Source organism: Coloeus monedula, assembly GCF_965178545.1.
Source record: "Coloeus monedula genome assembly, chromosome: 4".
Classification (NCBI taxonomy): Eukaryota; Metazoa; Chordata; class Aves; order Passeriformes; family Corvidae; genus Coloeus; species Coloeus monedula.
In genome coordinates this window covers 5,470,394-5,496,641 of record NC_138784.1, presented here as the reverse complement: position 1 = coordinate 5,496,641, position 26,248 = coordinate 5,470,394, and the positions used below count along the sequence as shown (strand labels likewise).

The following is a 26,248-nucleotide window of genomic DNA, read 5'->3' as shown; positions in this document are numbered from 1 at the left end:
AGATGAGAGATTCCTTCCATTTCTCTCGCCCTTCTCCACTGCATAAGTTGGAGATGATAAAGTAGTGTTAACTGAGCAACATTTTGGCTGTACCCCAATCTCAGCAGGAGCTCTGTTTATAAGGCCACGAAGACTTTTTCAGGCACAGACCACTCTCCTAGGTCATGGGGGCCCTGCATATAAATTTTGGATTGATATCTTAGCCAAGCATCTTAGCAAGTATTACTTAATGTAACATTCTCCTTGTACCCATGAAGGGGAAAATCATTAACCTCTCGCACACAAGTAAATAGAGGCATAAATCAGATATGGAATTTGCCATAGCACATGAATTAGTAGGAGTACTTAAAGATAAAAACTCCTAGAGCTCTTAAAACTCTATACAAAAGAATTTTTAAACCTGTGTCAATATGGGCAGTTCTCTTTCGTTCCTATGCTTGCCATCCTGAGAAGGGACTGTGGAAATGTGCAACCCCCATTCTAAAGGCATTGTTGTAGTGCACTGCTGCTAAGTACTGTCAGATCACCCACCCTGTGAAATATTTACCTTACTTCGTCTTGTAAACACAAACAGGAATGGTAAATGAAGACCTAGGAAAAGGGCTGAGTGAAGTTCCTGAATGTAAAACTTTTACCCAGCTTCTTTTGCAGTTTTCTGCTCTTTTGTAAAAAATAATGCATTATAAAATGGAAAAACAGCAAGCAGCTTAGTTTTCCTTTTCTCAGAAATCAGTACTGAAAGCGGGCAGTTTCCTTGCACAGGAAGTGCAGCACTAACGTTATCAACTGTGCACCTGACAATCTTCAAATCAGGGTGCTACTGGAGGCAGCAGAGAAGTGGTAAAAGGGAAGAGAATCCCAGAGGAAAATGATTTTTGGTTTCATCCTCAAGCTTCTTACCATCTCTAGCAGGTTCAGGAGTAGCTGGCTGTGTTTCCTGACAATATTATAAGCTCGACAACAAAGCTCCACAAACTCGTGAAAACGCTGTGGGTTTTTTCCACCCTCTGTGATGAAATACTCCATCTCTGATGTGAAGATGAAGGGAGCTCGGTCCCTGCAAAAGAGAGCAATTACATGAGAAATTTCACTGAAAATAGCTAATCATGCAGGACAGTTAATATTTGTAACTCATTATTCACATTTGTGTTTTTCAGTATTACCTTCCTCATTATTCCATCTCTCCCTTTCTCAGTGTGAAAATCTCTATTGCTCTGACTAATTGGGGCAGAGTGAGATTTTACAGAAAGAGTTTCCTAGTGAGAAATCCAACGACTGAACAAATGTTTTCTTCTGGCTCTTCTTTGCTTTTCTTTTTAAACTCTCATTGCTTTAATTTCTTGACTCCAGCCTGAAAGTGAATCTGGAAACAAGTTCTCCCTTGGTATTGAAATATTTAAAAGTTGTTCTCAAAGAGGGTGGGTTATAAATATCAACTCTCTACTAGGCAAGAAGGGAATTTAAGAAAAAACCCTACACCTCCACAATCCAACAACAACTACAAACCCCCAAGGTATGATGCTACCATTAAATATACACCATCCTGAAGAGTTGTTTCTGACTGAAGTTAAAACAGAATATAAATACATTGTCTTGTTTTCTCTACAGTTGCTCTGTGTTCACCCTTGGGTAAATGAGGTGCAGAATCTGACAACACGGCTTGCCTTTTTTTCTTATCACTAGCAGAGTTTGTGGCTATGGCATGCTATTGCAGAAGAAAACAGATTAGCCAGGCTTCTCCTAACAATCCTATCATTCAATAGTTTGAGAAAGGCCTGATAAACTGCATCCTCACACAGAAAAACCTACTGCAGTGATTTACTCATCACAACTGTGTACACAGAGCCATGTAAACAGATTAGAGGGCTCTATTCCAAGGCAATATACACTGTGTGTTAACCCCTAATTCAAAATAAATTTAAATAAACTCAATGTTCTTGGTAAGTTCAAATGCAGAAACAAATTTTAGGAAGTCTATTTCTTGCCAAAATCTCAAACATGGGCTGAATCAACCCATTGCTTCCTGATGCATTCATAAATGAGAAAGATGAGCTCTCCTGGGAGTTTTCCTCATCTTCCCATAAAAGTGCCTGCCTTACATTACTGCAGAAAGAAAAACAAGTTGTCATGAGATTATAGGCACAGCTGGAAGTTTTAGTCACAAAAATTGCTCAGGTGGCCGTCCCACTTTTATGTTTGGAAATGGCAGCTAACTTTGAATCCAGACCTCCCATGGTTGTCATTCACCTCCAAGCAGTCCAGGCCATTAGGGTGGGGTTTTAAAAAAACATATTACTGAATTTCAGCAAGGTAGTACTAGGCATGATGAAGGTCCTCAACAGAAATTCTTTCCCTCCACAGTTTTCTGTGTGATGAAGATGGGAGTTAACAGAGTGAGGGTTATATTAAAGTGTGACTGTTACACAGTTATCGTATAGTTTTGTGCTGTAGATCTCCAAGATTTACAAACTTGCGTCTACTACTGATGTCTGAGAGTCCAGGTTTTCCCAGAACCTTCTTTCACTCATTCATTCATTTACCTTCTAGCTTACTTTTCATCAGTGGTATTTAAAATAGACATTAAGTATTAAATAAATTGATACAATTAGAATAATGCAATTCAATTGGTTGAAGCCCATAGAAAAGAGACAGAGAAAATTAGCAACGTTAACATCTTGATGTATATGTGGGCAGAAGGCCAATCTAAATCCTGATCTGAAAGCATTTTAGCATCTCAAGAATGTCTTAACTCCAAATTTGTTCTTGGGCTAAAATATTCCGAGTCAAAACTACTGCTATAAATATGAGGCATTTTGTTCAGAGTTCATATTTGATTTCTGATGTCCAACTGCATCAAGAGACACAATTTCACTATGAAAACACAGCCCTTTCTGAGCTAGTCCAAGTCTCCCACATTGAGCTACTGGAGCTGAAAATAGATCCTGCAATCAGAAATTACTTTACTGGAAGAAATATGGTATTTAACACTGCTGTGTTGGGCCATGGGCCAACTTTTCCATAATGTAAAGACTGCAACATTAATCAATTCTCTTACTGTTGTCACTAAAGGATCTATGTGAACACAAAACGGATATTTTAGTATTTACATTATTTATAGATTAATTTGACTGCTAAGACAACTGAAAGCAGTTTTACAAGGTTCTTAAATTTCTTGGTATCTTTTGTGAGTATGTTTTAGGGTGTTAGGCCAGTCCTCCCTTGTCAACCTGCAAAATATGGTGTAGGAATTTGACTTCCTCTGTTCTGTGTAAGGTCTTTTGTTATTAGAGCCTCTCCCACGAGGGAAACCCTGCAACCCCTGGATGCTGAGGCTCCAGTAAGTAAGCTGGCTGTTCACAAAGGGAACACTTGGCAATGTAAATTAAAAAAAATAAAAAAACCCCCTCACATAAAGCCAATTTAGAATATGAGAAACAAGACCCACTAGAAGGAACAACACAGCCATTTCTCACAATAGCATTATAAAATAAAGTTTCAGTGGGAGGAGATGCTTACTCACTAAACAGAACACAAAGGATTCTGAAAAACCAATTGACAGGGTGAATGTCTGTGCATAGATGCAAAATGTTCCTTGCTGCTTTCACAAACTCCTTTGGAAAATAAGAATGTAGAAGGGAAAACTGTCCAGCAAAATGACAAACAGCCAAGTCCAGTCACCGTCCATCATGGTGGTAAAATTTACATCAGCAAACAACAGAGGCTGTTTTAGCCTCCAGAAGGACAAAAGCAATGTGTGCCCTGTTGTTGCATGTACCACGCCCCGTGCAAATGAACCTCACCCTGGGGCACAGGCTGCGTTTCTGAATTTAAACCAGGACATCTCCGACTGGCAGCCTTCTCCAGGGCAGATAGCCACGATCCCATTCCATGCTGGCACTTATTCAGAAGGCAGGCAATGCATCCAAAGGCCTGGTAAGAACAGCTTTCATTTGGACCTACAACTATCACACAGCTTGCTCACATGAACTTATCTTAAAGTTCCAAACATCAAATACTTCTTACCCCAGAACACCCTCAAGATCAGCCAAGGCCTGTAACACTTTATATGCATAAGATATTTGGTGACCAATGACTGTGTCACAGCCAATGGGAAGAGCCCCCTGGCCCAAAATCTGTATTGATACAACTTGCTGCCTCCATCAAATTGAAGAAATGCCTGGTATCTGTTTAGAAAAACTGGTATGATGAAGTACCTCCAAGTAAAAGCCTTTTACCGTATCTCTGTAGAACAAAAGCCTTTTTTTTTATTTCTGGTGTGCTAAAGAAATATGGAATTGAAGCATTGTTGAATGACCTCGATTGTGTAATTATGATGTCTGGTACCATTATTTTTAGAAAAGAAAAGCCTCCCTGAGAGAACTAGTGTGGCTTGAGATTGACCAAAGATGTACAGCCAATAAACCTCCCAAAATCATTAAAGCTCCCTTTCCACAGCTTGCCTACTCTTTTCTTTCCTTTTTTCTTTTTCCCCCACTAAAGCCCTAGATGAGATTAATGAACTCTTTGGTTTTATAGTAGAAATCAGTCAAAAAGGCAATACTCTTGTTTATGACAGAGTCTGATTGCAGTCCTGGACTTTAAAGACCTATACTTTACTGTGGCTGTGACAAAAGAGTTTACACAAGCCATTCAGTGAGAAACAAGGCTACTTTATGAGGGGTTTATTCTTTTTTTTGTTTTTTGCTTTTAGAGATTTAAGATTTTCATGGGAACGTGTTTTGCAGTTCCTCTGGAGATTACAAATGTTTGGATGATAAATCATGAGAGGGAAGAAAGAAAGGAAACCTCAAGCAAATGAAGAGCTTATCATGCAATAATAAACGTGGTCTGAGGTGATGGGAACATCTACTGGGAATTCACTGTGGGCTAGGATTATGCTGAATTCCTAGAAAACCAGAAAGAGCGTCAGGATTTGTTATGAAACACTAAATGTAAGCTGATTAACAAAGCTTGTAAGGTCAACAATGGTTTCAGTTTTTCCTACTCTGAATCTCACGGTACAGAACATTTAGGAATGATACACAGACTTCTTTTTATATTAAGTAGGAAAAGCATATGAGATAACCAGCAACAAATGACCTTTGCTCTGATCCAGTCTAAACTTCCCAATAGTGCACTTAGGTGAAAGTGCAAGTCACACACATTAATGCAGTGAGATCAAACCCATTGTAGTCCAAGTTTTCACATGGACAGTGTGTGAGAAACCACATAGAACTCTTTGCAATTTAAAAATCAGCTGCTCAACAGCAAAAACCCTCTTACATTCCCTGACTGCTTTAAAACCATTTTGGCTGAGTCGAGAGTGACTGATAATATTCAGCATGACTGTGGGGAATTTAGATGTATCCAATAAAATAGGAAAAAGCTTTTAGGGAGTACTTGACTGCTGACATCCTTTGCAGCAAAAGCCAAAACCTTATTGAAGAACACGAAAAAAATGAACATGAGTGCTTATTTCTCTAAAGCCAAGTGAAAATATTTAATCACAGTAATCATATACATTTGTAGACAGTAAAAACCCATAAGCAATGGCACTCCTTTTAAATATTAAATAATGAAACAGGAAAAAACCGCACAACACAATTCATCTCCAGCAAACATGAAATATGCCTGGACCACAAGACATACTCCATTTTTCTTCTTATCAGGACAAGACCATAAAGATCCTTCTGGCATTCTTATTTCGCCTATTCTCAAAGATTTTTATGATAGAGTTCTTCTCCAACCTCCCTATCAAATTTCTGTTCTAGGATGTCCCCTCACAGCATTTTTTTCCCTAATGCCTCATCTAAATCTTGCTGTGCTTTCATCTTATTAATTCTTGCTCTTTCCTAACAGAACTTGAAGATCCCATCTTCTTTACAGCAGCCCCTAAAGCATTTGCAGACTATTACTCTGTCTTTCCTCAATCTTCTGTAGACAACTGCTTCCACTTTTTCTCACAAGTCTTGTATTTTGGATGTCCGATGATTTTAATTGCCTTTTTCTGGACTCCTTGTAATGTCTCTGGGCTCCTTATCTCCATCTTTCTGAATGTAAAATGTTAAAAATATTCCAGGTGAACTTTTCCCGGTGCAAGGTGAAACAAAAGAATTACTTCAAATTTCAAGCTTTTCTAACCAATATCTTATCATCAACTCATATTTGGCTGTGGTAAAACTCCCAGATCCCTTTCTAAAAAACTGCTCATCCAAACTTTCACCACAACCAAAACCTCGTACAAAGGGCCTCTACCAAAAAACGAACAAACACATTCTCTATCCCATCATGCTGGTTACTAATGAAAATACTGAAAGATGCCATATATAAAGATGTTCCACTTAGTATTCATTAGCTCACACCCTGCCAAAACTTGAAAGAAGTCACAGAACTGGAGTAAGTCAGCAGTGCCACCATGATGTTGGTGGCACTTGCCTGTGAGGAGAGGCTTAGGAACGTGGGCTTGTTTACTCAGGAGATGAAAGTTTTCCAAGAGGCCAAAGGGGATTTTTTTTTCTCTGCAAGAGGCTCTAACACAGATGGATCCAGACATGAATAAGAGAGAAAACTGAAACAGCTGAAGTTCTGACTTGCCATAAGAAAAAAAGAATTAAAACAAAATCCCTTCACTATGAGGAAAAGTAAATATTGAAACAGGTTGCCTTGGAAGATTATCCTGGGAGGTTTTAAGATTTAGCTGGACACAGCCTTGGATAAACTGGTCTGAATTTAGTTCTGACCTCATTCCCATAACAGAGAAAGATTTCTGAATGTCCTGAGCATCCTTGGCTTGAGTAAACTACGTCCTGGACATTCAAACATTGCATCTAATAATTTTTACCTACATTATTTGACTAAATGACCAGGCCTATACCAGGTAACATGGTTTTCACTCTATATTGTGCCATTTCTGCTGCTGCTTGAGATATCTACTGCAAGAAAAGACTTCAAACTACACATCTGAAGTCTCATTTCTGATTGTATTTTTACCCACGGTATTTCTTATATTAACATCTACCTTCAGAGGCAGAAACATTAAGCTAGAAAGAATCTCCTGAATTCCTTAGGTAGATGAGGATAGTTCTTAAACTATTACAGTCTTATTTATTCATTAAGTTAGTTCTTCTTTTATGTATATCGTTTGCTAATATTCTTTTTTACTATTACAGCCTCAGTGTTAGCTCATCAGTAAAATCACTGTGTTGAGCATACTCACTATTTTGATCAGCCATAAAAGAAGCATTTCACACACTGTCTTGTCCTATTCTGAAAGATTTTTGTGTTCCTGTCAGTAACTGAATTGGTTGCATCGAGATTTAATCATGTTTAATGGATCTAGTGGAAAACAAGCTGTAATCCTCTCCTAAGGTAAGGGCTCTGATTCACCATTCTGTTAACATCGAGTTTTCCCCTCTAAACTGAGTCAGAGTAGCTACTCACTTGTGCCCCTTTGCCTGCACAAAGTGCAAGGGAATGTCACTTAACAAAAATCTCTTTCATTGTGGGCCAATTGAAGCTCGTGTGTGGGTAAATCATGGAGGTTTGATCACACCTGGTCCCCTAGGATTACTGTGCTGACAGTGCAGGTAACAGGACTGTCTAAGCTGAGCTTAGGCACGGTTACAGTTCCTAGGATAGACCCAGCGTTTGCAGTGTGCTGCCACAGGGACCCATTTGGAACCCTCCCATGGAACAAGGAACTTGGCAAGACTCATAATGGGAACACAGAAACTAGCTGGAGGCACCTGTGGATGGATTTCACTCTGGCTGCAGTGCCCAGCCTCTGCTGTGAGCTCTAGTTCTGCCGCAGCCCGAGCACAGAATTTATTCACTTATGTCACAGCACTTCAACCACTCCGTGCAGTTAGCTGATGGTGTACTTTGGAAGATTCCTAGGAAGATCCTCCCTGAAAGAAGATCTGCTCTGCTTTAGGAACACACTTGTCTTGAATGGTTTCAGACATTGTCCTGTTGCAACCACTGAGTGGTTAGGAAGCACCCCTGTGTCCAGGTAAGGCCCCTCCTGAGCTGAGCTGGGCTTCTCTATTCCAACAGCCACAGACAAAGCAGCCTGCGCTCAGTCACCAGCAGACAGACTGCAAAACAACATCGAGGTGGAGTTAAATCCTTTCTACACTTCACGTTCAATACCTATATCTGACAGTGCTCAGTGCAGCATTCCTGATGCCTTACACCATTTTGTAAGACTATCAGATTTTCTGTGTTTGTTAGAGTTTATTACTAGCCCTATTGATAAACCACTTGAGAGTTAATTCACAAGGAGATTGGAGTAATTCCTCTTGTTAACAGAGATTGTTGGACAATTGCTTTTTGTGTCCTGACTGACCCTCAGCAGTTGAAAAGATTCTAAAACTAAGACCTAAAATGTGCCTTAAAAGAAACAGAACAAGTAGGGTTATATGCCCTACCCATGGAATATTCAACTAACAGGTCTTTTCAGTATGAGATGGATATTTAGAAAACACAGTAATAGATGGCTGCAGGGCATTTGTATATCACCAGGCAAAATAGAGAAATAAACCAGTGATGAAGAAATTGAATTGCAAATAAATTCCTTGGGGCAGGGGATGAAATCCTACATGAATTAAATATATCAGTATGCTTTCCAGTTAAGGATGAAGGACAAAGGCGTAGTGTGCAGAACAAGCAAAAAAAAAAAAAAAAAATAGAAGACTAAGAAACAGAGATTAATTTAAAAATGCTTGATGTATACTTGACTGTGTATGAGAACAGCTTCCCCTGAATATAAATGTACATCTGAATGCGTGTGAGAACAGCTCCCTCGAACATAAAAACGTGTGTACAGAAAGCTTTCAGAGAAAGGCATGATAAAATGCAATGTTTCTGATGGGAGCAGGGAAGAGAAAATACACATCTCTATAAACAGTTACACTTTGAAAAGGATAACAAATAAAACCACAATCAAAATGGACAGTGACCATGATGTCTTTTCCCCCTTTTATTTCTGTTTTATTGTTAAACTTCCCATCTCTAGAGCCATATCCTACAAAAAATCACAGGGTGGCTAATGGAATGAGAGGTAGGGAAAAGGAGAGAGGAGGGGAACTTGATAGGAAGTGACTTAAATACCTCATGTGTAGCCAATCTCCTAAAGCAGAGGGAATTCTGCTGATGGCTCTGGAAGCATCAGGCAACTTCTCCGGCCCACATGATTGTTAACAGGAATACATGATAACTCCTTCAAGAAAGTGAAGTCAGAAAAGCATTTTATGCCACCCTAGGAGTGAAGGAAAAGCCAAGAAAGATACTGAGAGTTGCAGCAGACAAGAGCTGGGTTCCAGGAAACTCAGTTCAGCAGAACAAGGCTCTTGCATGAGCAGAACTGGACACGGTCAAATCCACGCAGACACTCCATGGGAAAAACAGTCCCTCCCTTAACTGAGTATTTGGAAAAGGATAACTAAAACCCTGCAGGTACAAAGTGGACAGTGAACATAATTCACTCTGATTTCAAGAAGGTTTAGCTGATTTCCCTCCACAAGAGGTTATTACTGCAAAAAAAACAAAAACCAAAACCAACCAACCAAACAAAAAACCCAAAAAACAATGAAAAAGGGAAAACTGTGATCCAGGTTCAATAATTAGAGAAAGCACCAGGCCAGCAAGAATAAACCCCTGCTCCTCAGGGCAAACAAAGACAACAGAAGTGCATCTGAACCCCCTGACTGCAGTTTGTGCTCTTCATGTGTTCTCAGACTCAGCTTGTGCTTTTGCTGTTCAATTTGGGGCAACAAGAGGCACCTGACTTCCAAAAGTGATGGACTTCTTCCCTGATAAATTCAAGCCCTTTTAGGCCTTGTCACCTTGGAGATGACAATCTTTCACCTACAGGTCTTTATGAGCATTTCCCCTTTTATGCTTTATGTGTATGACAGTCTTTAAACATCCGTATAATCTTACTAAGATCATTTGGGCTACTAAGGTGCTTTAAATAATGAAATTAAACCTTTCCAGGGTTTCAGTCAGAGATTTTTGGAGGGTAGCATGCAGGAAGTGCTGAAAGTGAGTAGTGGCAAAGAATTAGGAGTTACCATTTCACAGAAACGAATAAACCTAGATCCATCATGTCAGAAAAATAAATACAAACTGCAGAGTATGAATTCATAATGAGACATACTGAAAATTCCTAATGAAATCTTTCAACATCTAATACAGGTTGATTCAAGTTTTCATGCACAAATTTAGAACACAAAAAGTGATTATACTTTTAAGTTTTACTTTCAAGTTTTAGACTCTATATGAGTAATATAAATAAAATTTTTAAAGGGTAAAAAAAAAAAAGTAAAATGTGTAATTCTCAAATTCTTCCTTCTTCCTCTTTTTTCTTCTTTTTAGAAAAAGAGAACAAATGTAGGTACAATACAGTCAAAAAATGCAGATACAACTTATTTTTCCATGTCCACATGCCAACATTTCTGTTTTAGAAATACTTGAAATGAAAGCTTTTTTTTTTTAATAAACACTTCTAGTGAGACAGTAACACATATTTTAGGTTATTAACACTCGAAATGTGTAACTTTAAAAATAAAAAGAGGCACTTCTATGTTTCTATATACTCAGATATTCTGAAATACTTCTCAGTATAATAAAACACCAACCTAGGAAGAAAATGTGGGAAACATAATTTTCCCATATTTTTGAAACTTCCCTAATAACTGGAATTTCCCAATGGAATACTTAGGCTGCCTCTAGTAATTAACTTTGTAGAAGAAAACCAGCTTAGCAGATTTAAATTCTGGGAAAACCATGCCAAGATCCAGGATTAGTTTGGCAAAGAGACAAGAGGGTCTCTGTGATTCAGATCAGGGAAAAGAAAAGGCCAGTGAGTGCTGGATGTAATCAGGATGACTGGATATTTAAAGAAAAGAATGGACACTGATGTCATCAAAAGGTGGATTTAGAGTGTGCCATGAGCTGCACTACTTCATGTCTTGCCACCAAGTCTCACACTCCACAACACTGACTGAAAAATTATAGATGACAGTGCTGGAAGTGGGGAGGATATGACTGCTGAATTTTGGATTAGTTGAGTTAGCACAGGATTTAAATAAATCTCTTACTGCTTAATTCACTGAGGAAGGAATGTTCAAAAGGAGCTGGTCAGAACCGAAAGGAAGGAAACAAAGGCAAGGGAAGCATGGCAGGTACAACCATGAGCCAGACTCCTTCTTCCAAACCACTGGGTGACTGATTTAGTCCTGGATGATTATCTGGATAACATTACACCTATTTAAGTTGGAGTGGGTCTAAGATGATTACCACAGGACACTCAATAGATGAAGAATAAGACAGTTATATGAAGAAATTAAGCAAAAAATATTTCTTCATACAGTTTGAAGTGTACCTGCAGACTTGCCTGTTTTAGGGAATGCAGGGTCAAAAGTGGAGGCTGGGTTAGAGGATGAAAGGAGCATTTTATTACTGCTAATAAAATATGTCATTCAGTGTGATATTTAAAAAAAAAAAAAAACAACAGAAAGAAGAGATAATGGAATCTCATGGTTCAGTAGGAAAGTTCCCTATGGGACTTTGGGAACAATTCTTCTGCTAAGCTCTTTTATTATGCTATTGGTTAGATACATCATAAGTCTCCCTCCAACAGTTCTGAAATATTAGCTCTAGATCCAAGGAAAGACAAGTTATTAGTACTATTTAAAGTATTTACTTCACTGTGAAGGCACATGTAGAGAGAAAGTTCCTGATTCCTCTTCCCTCAAATCAAGAAGACCTGATTTTTGATTTGGAATCAAAACCGAGCAGATTTATTGGATATCATTTAAAGATGAGGGCAGGAATCAGAAAAGTTTACTAATTCCCTTTTAAGGTCTTATCTGATCAGGAATGCAAAAGTGAGCATGACTGGATGAATCATGTCAGCTTCGAAAGGTTCTCTGACGACTCATATTGGATGTGACAGAAAGAGCTGCAGCCCACGTGTGAGTCCCTGAGCTGCCAAAGCACTCCTTGCATTGCACTTCCATCAGAAGGACTCCACATGCAGGATACTGCAGAGGACCTATCCTCAGGAAATTTTATGAGGAATTAGGTTTTTGTGATGGCAAAAAGCACTCCCTGAGAACAGGAAATGGACAACTGTGGCAGTCAGCTTGCGAAGTTCTGTAAGGAATGATTGCTTTAAACACTTACTCCCTTCGTGTAAGCCTTCATTGATCTGCACAGATTTCATTTTATACTCACACAAAAACGTTTGTATGTGTGTCAATCCCAAGTATAGGGATTTGCATCATGCTCTGCATTCTTTAAAGCTCCTGTAGAACCTCAGAGATGTATGTAGAATAACTACTGTACAACCTCCCCAAGGGTCATCACTTAATAATTCTTAGATTTGGTAGCATTATGCTGCTGTTTTTTCAACATTATTTTAGAGTATGATATTCTGGGAGTGCAAAAAACTCAAGTAAAAAATCTAATAAGAACTCAAATAAAAGTACAATATAAGACCTGTTAAAGAAACCAGAGGCAAAACCTGTTTCAGGACTTGCCCTGTGGGAATGAGTAGACACAAATAGCACCGAGAGCTTCAAATTTTGAGAGAATCAAAAATTTGTGATGTGTAAAGATGTGATATCCCTGTGTTCCAAATAGTGTTACATTTCATGAAGGTGCACACAGCTCATAAGAACAATAGTCATTAATACAGTATCACTAGTTCATTAATGCTGTGTCTGCTCAGCTGCATGGAGCTTGAGGAAACCAATGATTACCCCATGGTGTTTGCAACCTGCTCTGAGGTGGGAGACTCAATTTTCCTAAGGAATCATGAGGGCAGCCCATGAATGGAGGTCCTAAAGGTGTGATTTTAGTCTGCAGTTTAAAAGCAACATGCTGCATTGAGAAACAGGAGAAGAGGCTGCTGGTTTTGGAAGTGACTATATTTTAAGTTTCCATGGACTTAATAAGAAGGTGTAGTATAACCGAGCTGTAAAACAGTAACATTAATATCTATTACTGCCACTACATTACTTAAATTTGTTTGCTGTGTCCCCTCTTATATTTGCTTCATCCAGTTGTTCACTCAACTAGCTAATTCTTTGCTTATGTAAAATTGCTACTCAAGGAAGTTCCTGCTAGGTTCCAATAGGAGCTTTGCTGTAGAGAAGGATGCAGCACTTGACAAGGAGCATGCATGAGTATGTTTTTATTACTCTGTTCTGCTTTATTCTTTCCACAGCAAATAAGTAGGATTAAGGGTGCATATCTTGAATGATGGATGATAATTCTAAGTGCTGCAACTAAATCTTTTGACTGCCTGACTTAGAAGTACTTATTATCCTCATCAGCTTCCCTCGTGTCAATGCTCCCATGCTGTTATGTCTGTCTAACACACTGAGGTAGTCTAGAGCAGGCAAAGGCCAGCTTAACAAAAAAAACAAACCAAACCAAACCAACAAACAAACAAACAAACAAACAAAAAAACCCCACCAAAAAAAATAAAAAGAAAAAAAGAAGAAAATTAGCTCAAACTTAATTCTGATACTTGTTCTGGAAATTATTAGGAAACATAGAGGAAAGACATCTACTCATCTTGTCACTAAAAGGGATCATTCATCCATTCTTTACTCTGCTATAACAGCTCCTTTGTGTTTTGGACATACTGGCATTATCCTATCCTTATTCCATTTCAATTCATTCCTTCAGGGTATGTTCACATTAGGAACTTGGATACATGACCACTCTCTTTTATTTATTCTTATCATGGCATAGTTGCATCACACATGCAAAGGTAAATCAGATATTTGCAAAACAACCCCTAGCTCAGTGTAGTTTGATGTGGAACTTCAAAAGATAATGAAAAGGTTTGCAAATTTACCCACAGAGGCATAATTTAATTATTCTCCATGTCTATTTGGAAAATTTGGTTCCTTCTCTGAATATGGAAAAAAAGTTGTCAATTAGATAGATATATGGATTTGGATCCATTTTAGGAAGCCTCCTCTGCTAGGAAAAAAAGGGCAACGGACATCAGAATTCTTCTGGCATAGGCCAGTCTTCTATTCTGGTCACTACTGAACTGCATCATTCAAATTCCTGACCAAACAAGGATTTACATTTTTCTTTTACACTGAAAAGGGATCTCCAACTTTTAATTCCTCATCTTTTAATTCCTTTTCCAGTCCTTCCTACATTTTTTTAGAAGTTTCTAGAAACAACAAAAATAAGTTTTGGAAAATACAGGAAGAAAAAAAAAGCATAATCTCATTTGTATTTTTTTTTATGGGAGTTGATAAAGCTGTGAAATTTCAGAACAGTGCTTTGAAGTCTATTGTGTGTGTTACTATAGATACCAACCTTCTTATGCTTCCAAACATCTGTGCATGACCCAAAAATTTTCCAAAATCTATGTGGAACATGTGTCCAGCTTTTGTCAGCATTATGTTGTCACTGTGTCGATCACAGACTCCCAGGATGAAGGTAACAACACACCAGCCAGCACAGGAGTAAAAGAAATTCCTTACTGCCTAGTGAGTAAAACAAAAGCACTTACATGAAATATCCAGATGTATTTGTTTGTGATGCTAATAAAAATAATCATAGTGAAAAGTAGCTCTACAAATGCTGTGCTTGTTGGCAAAATTTTAACAGGTAATATTGAAAAGAGATTCATGAGACAGGTCTGAGTAGGAATGGTGTAAGAATGGCACTCAAACTTTTCAAAGTTACAGTGTGAGAGCAATTTTATGCATGAGGTTTTGAGCTTGTGTTCCAAAGATACCTGGAAGTCAACAGAAAACTTTAAGGTGAAATGAGCCTAAGAAAAACAGGCAGGAAGCTGGCATTTTCTGTTCAATGTTCTGCATGCATATTTCACAAACAACTGCTAGGAAATTATTTGACAATCCACAAATTTAACCCTTTGCCTTGTAAAGGATGGAGGTGGTTTTACATTCACTGCACCGTTCTGTACCTACACGGATTTTTTTTCTCCAGAACTCAGTCCATGCCCCATGAATCTAAATCACAATGTGTACAATGTAACACAGAAACCCAAACAGAATCTGGATCCTAATGTTTTTTGGCCAAAACCTACATTAGCCAAGGCAAATGATTATTTAGGCTCTCAGGAATTCCCTGCAGATGCAGGATGCCACCTGCAATGGCATGGCAGCACTGTGCAGACTTAGGCCACAGCACAAGAGTTGGCTGAATTTTATGTCTAACTGTGTACTCACCCACTTTGAGAACCTTGGGTAAAACACTTAAGCTTGCAGTGATTTTGTTCACCCAACTGTAAAATGAGGATGTTAAAGCTTGTTCTGCACCAGTTTTCTAAGCACCTTAGATCCAGTACTGTATGAGTAAAAAATTATGGAGGAGTGAAAAAAGAGAAAGGTTCATTCACTAGCAAGCACAAAGGAAATGCATAGGAGTAATTGTATGCATACCCTATGTAATCAGATCTGACTGCATTTTATATACTTCAAAAATTGGAAGAAATTGGGTAGGAATTGGTTTTAAATTGTTCCACATTAATGGTACTTTTTACAAAGAGCAGCAGCAGCAAGAAATTGAGTTTTCAATCAATAATTAGCAGTACCTCACTTTTGCATTGAAATGTTGTCTACCCTTCTACCATAGAACTGCGAACACACAAACTTTTAAAAGAACCATTCTACACAGATTGGTCCTGTTTAATTGAACCAAATGATATATGAGGAATTCAAGTATTCTTACTCAAAATGTGGAAGAAAAAATGCCTGTGGAATAATGACAAAATTACTAAAGTTTACCAAACATAGTTATACTACACATCTACCAACAAACTGCTATAAAAGCATTTCATTCTCAGAGTGGTAAACACTCAAAGCACTCCTTTAATTTTAAAATTTTGGCCACTAATTTATCATTTGCATGGGAAAAGGATTATAAAAATTGTCCCAGAAACACAAAAATTGAAAAATTTTTCAGGGGCCTCAAAACAAGCTCACCCAACATGGAACTGATAGAAAGATTTCCTTGGAAAACCTTCCATAAATAAAATTTCCAATTATTTGGCTCATGCATAACATCTAGTTTCATAAATTTTTTTAGATGCCTTGCATGGGATCCCATGAGAACATGTGGTATGAAAAGCAAGATCTTCTGCATTTATTTCTGATAAAACAGCTTTCTGAAACGGTGGGTATTGGCATTTCATCCCCAAACACAGGACATCTGCCAAGACTTTATATGGTTCATATAAAATAAAGAATTTAAAGAGCTGACCTAAAAAATAATTTTTTTTCTGAGTTCAAGACAATTTCTATTTCAATTTCTCTGCACTTTATTACTAAATTTCAAAACATCTCTATGACACATTTTTATAGAAAACGTAATACCATGCACCTGATAAAAAGCAGCATTTCCTTAGAAAGAGAGTGGGGTTTAAGTGGATTCCCTGGTTTCTCTGCATGTGACTTGTTTGTCTCATGTCTGAGCCACTCGTTTTTGCTGCCTACTGTAATTTGGTTCTTTTATTTCCCCATGGCATAGCATGAAACGTGTAATAAGCTTCATTATGATGTTACCTCTTGGTAACTTGATTCAAGAGGATGGTGATGGCGAAACCATTTCTTAATTGTGTTTTCTTTCAGTGGTCCTATCAGTCCAGACTCCCTGTGGATCTTCGCTAGTGTGGTAGCATCTGGTACCATCTGCACCAGTCCTAATCAGATGGAAAAGAGTTTGTATGAGAAATCCTCAACTTTAAAAACATAGTGAGACAATCAATGCATATTGCCTGTTGTTTGATCATTCCATGCAGAAAAAAAAAATACACAGCTAAAAGCTTATAACTATATATATTATAAATATATTATTATATATTATATTATACATAATGAATGCAACAGAAAACATAAATCAGTATTGTTTTACTCTTGCTCTGTGGAAATTAGAATTAAAGGGCACTGAGTGGAAAGGGGCAGTTCTGTGAAGGAGAAATAAAATCATCAATAACAATATTGTGGATATAACTGCCTCAAAGTACCAACAAGGTGAACAATTTAACAAGATTCAAAGTGGGTACAATATGTACAAAACTAAAAAAAATGAAAAAGTAGGATCAGATATTTACTATCATATATAAAGTTGTTTCATATGTATTTATTGCCTAGAAAGGTGCAGAAATTATTCTGCAGTATGTGCTGCTGATCAGAGCTTGGAGAAAGGGTACTGGATAGCAGGAATTAGTCTGATCTAGCATGTCGTGCACTGAGACTCTGAAGTGCAGAGAGAAGCCAAGCACTCTGCAATGCTTCACTTGAATCCTCTGTCTCTACTGCATGCACTTAATTCCTTTTTTTGGTACTGAGACCTGGCTTTCCAGCCTTCTGTGCCTGTCCCCATGTGTGGTCCCCTGGCACATCACCCTGCTACTCTGCATGACAGGGAGGACTTTCTCTAAGACTTTTACTTGGTGACAGGCTCCTCTACTTCACCATGCCTGGAAAGAGGAATTCTACCAGTGCTTTATTCAGTTTTCACTGAATTGCTGTGAAAAGTGATTTCTGTGTTTGCATGGCCATGAAATTACCATCTCCTACCCCCCTTGTGTGGAAAGTGTGGCCTAGGACTTGGAAAGCCTGTGTACCCAAATCTCCCTAAGTATGTGTCCTATGTGACCAAAGGCATGTCACTTGGTCCTTTATCCTGAATTATTAACTGTAAATTAATTATATTAACAGTGATCATAGGGAAAGACATCTGGAAAAACTGTGAACCACTGAGAGGCTTTTGCTGCTATGATGCTGAAAGGAGGAGACTGTCAGGGAGAGAATATTATTTGCAGATGATCCCTGTATCTCTCTTGGCAAACACCAAATTAAGCGTTAGTATATGAAAGAGTCTATATATAATGTCACATCCAGAAATAGTATTCTTGTCTTATCTGCCTTTGAAGCAGAAGCTTTCAAGCTTTGACTTCCATCCCTGCAAAGAAGGGAGGAGTTTTTTCCAGGTCACCACAACCACATGCCTTGCGCCTGAACTCATCTATACTTTCTCTTAGTTCCTTTAGATCATTCCTCCTCTCTCATGTTCACTTTGTGGCTCAGAAAGCAATGATTTTCTTTTTATTTTTGTATTTTAATAGCTTTTGTACAGCAGGTAATCTGGATACATCAGCCTTCTATTTGAGCTAGGATTATTTCCAGTAGAAGATTTGGTCAGGGAAATATAGCCAGCTTACTGCTGTCAGCAGATTTCTATTGCAAGCAATTGGTATCCCTGCTACAGCTCTGCTGTAACAACCATAAAAGAGAGAAATGGAGCTTTCAGATGAGTCAGGCCTGCCCTAAGCAACATAAATCACAAGAATAATATTTCAAAATCAACAGCACAAAGCTGTCATCACTTGTCTGCAGGTACTTTCTGTAGCCACATGCATCTAGGCTCATTTAAGCATCTATGCAGGACCACACTGGATTAAAACTTCAGTAGCTATGGCCAATTTTCTCCAAAGCCCTCTTTTTGATATGTGAATTGATGAATGTTTTGCAAGCTGCCAGTGTTGAGGCTTTTGGAAAATTCTAGCCTAAGTTGCTACAAAATCCAATGAGTTCTAGGGAGGCAGAATAAATAAATTTTATATACCACTGTTTACATGAAATATGAATAATGTGATACAAGTTCCTTTCATAATTTGAGACTAACCTTGTCCTTTCCCTGTAGATAAACACCTATAAATGATCATTTGCATATCCAGTCCTTCTTGGAGCCAAATGCTGTCCATCACTCGAATAATTTGCAGAACCAACATATCTTGACGTAGATCATCACCCATCTGTGAAAATTGCACATGAAATTCAGCTTTCTCCTTCAATACCAGACAGAAATAATGTCCTATTTAACTGGGACTTTTTTGCCCACCAAAACAGCTACATTCATTTCACAGTAACTATGTCTTGTTTGCCTTCAAAGTTCCTACTTACCTTTCTGTGTCAGAAGAGGACAGAGTAGATGGCACACACAGACAGGAACAATTTGGGCAGCCACTGAGATGGTAACAAATGATCCCTGCTTAACTGCAGCCCTTCTGCTTATTATTCCTATGTAATTATTAGAGTTTGAAAATTTAACCCGGAGATAGGATCCTAATTTTACATTTTAAATTTACATTTTAAAGTCTACCTAATGCTAGATCCCTTTTCACAAATGACGGTGTTTGTCCAACCTTAAGCCTCACAACTTGGTATTTGCAAGGGAATTTTATCACAAATTTACATTTTATCCATAACATGATTCATTTTCAGTTCCAAGCAGTGATGCAGTGATGACCCTCTCCCCATGGAGTTAGTCAAACAATAATCTCAGTGAAATGGGGCTTTAATTGTAGCCACAAGAATTAATGAAGAGATTATTTTCAACCATGGCTGAGTAAATGGCCTGTGAAAACAACAGCCCTGATTTTTTGTTTCCCCCCATCCCACTGCATGTAAAATATATAACTTTTACATGTATTTTAAGTGCTTTATTCTTTCATCACATTCTTTTTATACAAGCATTCCAATCTACAGACACTTACTGCCAGGAAATGAGTACTTGAGGAGACATAAACTCATCTTAAATAGACAAAATATCTGAATCTATTTTTCTCTCATCGAAAGGTAATCTTGACTCCAATTAATTCTTCTTAGTACCTAAAATTGCAAAAAAATCTTATTCTCTCTACTTACCTTCCCTCACATATACAGTCAGAAGAAATTTAGTAAGATACCCTTATCATTTATTGTGCTTATCACTAATGTATGAGTTATCTGTCATGAATAAGCAATACAACTCTAGTACAAATAAAAGGTATTTTAACACAATGTTTTGCTGACAGGAGAAGGTGACAGCAGCTGTAATAACTCTACAGCAACTGGACGATGAGTTGATTGCTGAACATTGCTAGGTAGGAAAAATATTGTCTGAGTAGAAACAACACAATTGTTTAAAAGCCCCATGAGCAGGTATTTGCTGAAGTAGGTAGGAACCTACTATTTAGCACTGATTCTCAGATGAAACAGCATATGAACCAGGTTTCTAAATGTTCAGAAAAAATTGCTAATTTCTCCCCTTAGCAGGCCTGGAAAGCATACTTCTATTTCTGAGAGTCACAGCTGCTCTAAAGGGCAATTTAATTTAAGACAGCACAGAATCTATTTTTTTTTTTTTTTAATTTATTTACATCAATTTTTTAGATTTCTCATTTGGAAAATGATTCTGCAAAAGATCTAAGAATGCCATTGGCAACCAACTATTTTGCATCCATCAGCCATTTTATAAACTTGTATTCTTTAAAACCAATATCCACTTTTAGGGAAGACTTTTGATCTTTTGAAAGAGAACTAACTTTAAAATGCATGTATTGTCTTTTGTGGATGGATTGTTCTGAACTCTGAAGCTTTTCTAGGTGACAACTGCAAAATAAAGCAGAGTTTATTTTTGAGTCAGTTCCTCCAATGAGACAGAGCTCCTCTGCTCTCTCCTCCACCTCCATCTTCCTCAGCCCATTCCCCCACGCTGGCTGATAGGGGCAGCATTAGGTCTGTGTGGCAAATGGAGCCTCTAACACTCCAGTATTTTGATTTTTATGGATAAAGCTGAAGGGTTCAGTCATTCTGAACTATCTCTTCTCTGTGACTTGCCCTCTGACTTCAATGTCGTTAATAAACTAGGTTTAAAATATGAACTTTATATTCCAGTTTGGTTGTCTTCACTAAGGAAAAAAAAACCTGCCATAAGTTGTTTGATTCTCTGTTGATCAAAAAGGTGACACTTCAGTGTATTGTCTCAACATAATTCATTAAAAGTTCTAGTGTCAAAAATAATAGGGGTAAACAAGCAGCAGAGCCAAATCAACTATTCTCAGACTCGAGGTTTAAAACATAAATTAGGTGAATTTTAAATCATCATTTTCCATACCAAAAGCCCTGAGGATTAGAGGAAGAACATACCTTAAAAATAACATTGATGTTTCCACTTGGAGCATTCACATTGATGAAGGAGATTTTTAATGGAAAAGCATTGGATGTAAAATAAGAACATGACTGCAGGGGAAAGAAGGATGAGACAGAAGAACAACAGTGTCACATATACAAAACACCAGGCCAGTACAATACTTCTGAAAAGGATTCCAGCTTTAAACACTGCTCAGTGGCAGTGGCAACAAAAATAAATTATTCTTGATATTATTGACTGTTTCACTGGGTCTGAAAAATAAGAAATTCTTTTCTCCAGACAATCTGCTTCACTGAAATATCAGACCATAGGAACAGATAATATTTTAGATGCTAAGTGTTTTTCATTTTCACCCAGGCCTATCAACGATAAGCTTTGGCTGGAAGTGAGTGGCTGAATTATATAAGACTGATCTAATGAGTCTTAAAGCATTGAAAAGCTTTTGGTCCTATTATTATCTGGAAAAAAACCAGCCATGCCCAGTCAGGAACCTGCCAATCTCTTTGATGACCTCACTCTGGCTGAGGATACAGGCAATTTTGAAAATCATGCTCTATTTTATGTAGAATTTATCTTAATTAAACACAAACTCTGACTTTCATGCTCTACAGCTCCTTCCACCTGAAGATCTCAAAGGGGTTCAAAGAGCATTAATGAGCCAAGCACTGCAAATCCTGTGAGAGTTTTGGGTGGTGTTATTATCCTCATTAAAAACATCCAAGGAGGGTGGCGGGGAAACCCCTCAGCACCAGCAAAAGACAACGGTAAATTAAAGGTTTGGTTTCTGGAAATAATGAGCACCCCACAAGAGCTGCTGCTGGCCTTACAGGGCAGAGTGTAAGCGAGGCTAATTTGAGCTCCACCACCACCAGACACAGCTGTCTGCTGCTTTTCATCTTAACACCTCAAAGCATGGCACAAGCGTGCAAATATTGTCTCAGCCAGCCCAGACCTCTGAGATGGGCCAGAGCCATTATCAGCGACGAGATCCTGACCCCCCATGGAATTTTGCCAATTGAAATGTCTCAGTGAGTGCTTGAAAGACTCCTGTGAGATAATGCGACTCTGATAGAGCTGAGAGCAGGGCTTGCTATTGGTAAAATCAATAGATGACACCAAAATGAATTAAATTTAGGTAATTATAAGCACTTCAAAGTTCTAATTTGCATGATTATACTGACGTACAGCTCAATCAAGAAACTACATGTATTTATAGAAAGATAATGTCCTATGATGATACAAGAAAAATGAAAAAAGTCCCTCTTCAGATATTACATTTAAACATTTTTGTGTCTGTCCAGCCAAGCTGGTGCAGTATAAATAGCACAACTTTACGGTGAGATACCTTTCCATTAGTCATTATTGCCAAAAGCCTGAAAGCAGGGAGAAGCAGCAGGCTTCAAATCCTTCTGACTTGTATCACACACAATTTTCCCAACTCTGTGGGGTGCTGGAAGACCTCTGTTCTCAGCCAGATCAAGGCTGAATAGCAATTACTAGGAGAAACACAGGTCAGAGGCAATTGAAGGGATCACCACCTCTTAGAATCAGGTCCACTATGGATAATGAGCCAGAGAACAAAAACAGAGCACAAATTGCTGTAATTAGGCAGCTATAACTGGTAATATATATGGCTGTTCATGTTTGGTTTTTCCTTCATGATGGATAGATTTTCCTTCTCCAGAGATGAAACAGCTCATTCCTGGCATTATGTTGTTTATGAAAATATTTTTGAACAACGAATAAGTGAACCTTAGTATTGTGGTCAAAGTCAAGGCAAGTAACAGTGAAGAGCATTGCTGTTCCCTTTATCCTTAAGTCATTTTTAACAGGGGTCGTAGATACAGGTAAGCTAGTGTGAATATTTGGTATTTTAGCAATTCTCAGTCACACCCCGAGTCTCAGCTCAGCAAACAGACAGCTGGCTCTAGACTTTCAGCTGCTGCCATACCTGACATGGGAGAGAGAGGATGGGTAAAAATCCTGTCACCAAGGGCTACCTGGTGGAGCCAGGTCTCAGCTTCCAGGTGCCTTTGCCAATCCCACCACCACGGCAGGGCAGCCGAGCTGGGAATGGGCTGCTCAGAGTTTGAAACCTCTGGTTGGTGTGATTTACATGCAGCACCCACTCCACCCACCCTGTCACCTCTGCCTCAAACAAAGCTTTAAAGGGGATTATTCTGGGTGTAAGCTGACCAGATGACCTATGCTCGATATCACTACGATCATTCCCGGTCAATGAAGGTATCCACTCCATCTCCTCTTTATACTAAAAACCAAACCCAAAATTAAAAATGTAACTGTTCACACTTACATCTGCCTCTATGCCTTGGACAACAAGCGCGGGGTTCAGGGGGAGATGGCAGACCTTCACCTCCTGGAAGAACTGCTGGAGGCTGCTGAGCTCCATGTTTAACACCTCCTGCAGCACGTGAATCATCATGGCAGCATGAAAGAACACAAAAGCACCTTTTTTTTTACTGTCTTTCTGTACTTTAAACAAGCAATGCAATTTCCGGAGCCGGTAGCATCCGTGTGACCTTGAAACAGCTAGTGGGGTCACACTGAGGTACTAAATTAAGAACTGTACAGTCACTAATCACTCCACAGTGATGCTTTTTCTGCCTAGATGTGCTACCAGCTCATATGCCCTGTGGGTTCAGATGGAAAGTGACTGTTTCCAAGGGCATGGAGTGACAAGACAGGGGGGGATGGCTTCAGACTGAGGGAGGGTAGGTTTAGATTGGATGTTAGAAAAAACCTCTAGCTGTGAAACCAGACTTGATGGGGCAATCTGATCTATTGGAAGGTGTCCCTGCTCATGGCATGGAGGTGGAACTAGATGATTTTTAAGGTCCATTCCAACCCAAACCATTCTGTGATTCTATGATTCAATACCCTTCATTAGGGGTTGATTAGCCTTGTATTGCTCTGCTGTATCTCAGGGGGTTTTTTGCCTTGCCTGACAACTTCCCTATTTGTTGCTTATTGCCTCAGCACTGTGATTTCCCTTGCCTAACTGTGTTAGCTGCAAGGTTTGGGAGATTCTCAGTATCATAGTAACTGCAGCCTTGAGATTAATCTCTAAAATCTGAATTATGCATCAGTAATGTATAATGTATTACTACTATTTCTTTTTCTTTACATGGATTTTCCTTTTGCAAATATTTTTGTCTTTTTACTCCCATGTTTGCTTTGCTGCTCTCAGTATCAGCACTGAGAGTTTTCTGAGAAACCCTTTGAAAATCTTTGAATCCTTAACAAGGCAGAAAGATTCATGATATTGTTCGTGATAACCAGCAGTGCAAATATATTTTTAGTTGGCTTTCTGCTCTGCCTTGCTGAGATTTCAACAAGAAGCAGTTTTACACATCAGGTAAGTAACAGCAGCTGTCCTGGAAAATTAACAGTTCTGAAATAGAAATGTACCTGTGCAGTATAAAAGCTGTACCTACTGGAGAAGACAACTGCAAATTTCTACTGCCAGGGAGGAATCTCTTCAGATATGTGTTCAATGTTCATTGCTGAGTGCTGTATTTGAGATATTAACTACATTCCACTCTGGTTGTCTTTGTTAAGAAATGAGGATGTGTCCAGCCTGCCAAGAACAACTCTTAGTAAAGCTTTCAGGAAATACTGCAGCTCTACAGGAGTCAAATATTTTGGGAGGAGCTGCTGAATGTGAGCATTTCTCTCAGTGAAATCATAATCAGCTTTGTTGCCATTACTTCTGGCCACCTCCAAGTCCACTTGAGAAACCACTGATGAAGGAATTTAAATGGCTTAAAAGCTCTGCAGACCTCATGAGTATTAGTGATGAGAGTCGTCCCATTAAACATCTGTGTGTTACCTGCTCTCAGAGCAGAAGAATGTTTATAAAGTTTAGTTAAATCTTTGGTTTATTTATGGAAAGGGTATTAAAGGAAAGAGGTGTTACCTTAGAAAAAATAAAATACCCTAAGAAACTTAGATGGAAGGGGCAGTATTTTTTAACAAACCTTTCTTTTTGGATCACTGGCAGCTTTCACTTTTGTGGCAATGTCTTCCAGAATTCTGACGAGCTTTTCTTCCTTAGAAAACTCATTGTTCAGGGCTTGTCCAGCACAGAATTGGAGAGCAGCCAGTAGTTTCTTATACCACATTCTGAAATGAACTTCATTCTGTGCATTCTTCAACAGCCTGAAGGAAGGAGGGGAAAAAAACATCAGTGTATCTAAAACTGAATTTTATTTTATATCAGTTATATCAGGAATAATAAATGGACTCCAGGCTAATCTACATTTGGTCACTTTGGGCAGCAGAGAATGAAAAAAAAATGTTATTGCTTGTAGGCAATCAGACTCAAGCCCCATTTGATAACAAATGAGATTCCAAACATGTTGAATAAACAGAACACTGTCATTTCTTATTGTCATATGTAGTGCAATGCCTGTATTGCTCCTTATTTCTGCAAGAGAGTTTATAAAGTGAAAAGAAGTTGCATTTTTGAAGTCCAGTGTTAAATATATATCCCTAAATATTTTTTTTCTCCTGTCAGTACATTTATACAAGCAAGCAAATCTTTCAGCTAGGAGGTGCATTTAAAGACTGTTTTAGTCTCAGATGTATCTTCAATTCTAGAAATTTTCACTATTTTAAGCTGAGGAGACATTTCTGAAATTGGCTATACCACTAAAAAGAGTGAAGTGAGCCCATTTTATTTCTTTCTTTATTGGTAAGTGTTGCTCTAAAGCAAAACTCAGCTTTTAGTTCTTCTGAAGCCTGCAAAAGCTTTGGAACTGGAGTTACTGCCAACATAAAAATCAGAAATAAAACCAAACCCATACTCTTTTTAATAATAATCACCATGCAGTCTTCTCTAATTACACATTTATTTGGGTCAGGAAAGCTGGGGAGTGTAGAGGGGTTTTTTTAGTTAATCAAATTGATCATTGGGAAATTTTTTCCTTATGTGTGCCAGAGGTTTTGTACACAGCTTTGTTTATTTTTTTAAGTGTAGACAGAATCACCAGCTCTGTGTTGTTGTTAACATCCTGCCCATCACCTGGGATATCCCTTTGCCTGAAAGACTGATGAACTGCTCTTTGCTTTTGTATGAACTTTCCCCTCACAACTTCATTCTTAAGAACATCTCAAACCTTAAATTCCTTATAAAAGTCTGAATCTTAATGCAGTTTCCCCAGCCTAACAAATAATGCTACTTTTCACAGGACAGAAATCAGAGAAGCTCTTGACGTTCAAGGCTCACCACGTGAATGAATCAGTC

General features: G+C 38.4%; 1 protein-coding gene across 1 annotated transcript in view; it reads right to left on the bottom strand.

The window, feature by feature from the left end:
* Window positions 1-26,248, bottom strand: part of PIK3C2G (phosphatidylinositol-4-phosphate 3-kinase catalytic subunit type 2 gamma) — a gene marked incomplete at both ends in the record, with an annotated part of 181,569 nt that overhangs the window by 51,073 nt on the left and 104,248 nt on the right. Inside the window, 7 exons of the mRNA XM_082280629.1 lie at window positions 901-1,057; window positions 14,353-14,522; window positions 16,569-16,705; window positions 18,694-18,823; window positions 20,979-21,071; window positions 23,297-23,404; window positions 24,981-25,161. Coding sequence (XP_082136755.1) covers window positions 901-1,057; window positions 14,353-14,522; window positions 16,569-16,705; window positions 18,694-18,823; window positions 20,979-21,071; window positions 23,297-23,404; window positions 24,981-25,161 — 976 coding nt within the window. The remainder of the gene's footprint in view (window positions 1-900; window positions 1,058-14,352; window positions 14,523-16,568; window positions 16,706-18,693; window positions 18,824-20,978; window positions 21,072-23,296; window positions 23,405-24,980; window positions 25,162-26,248) is intronic.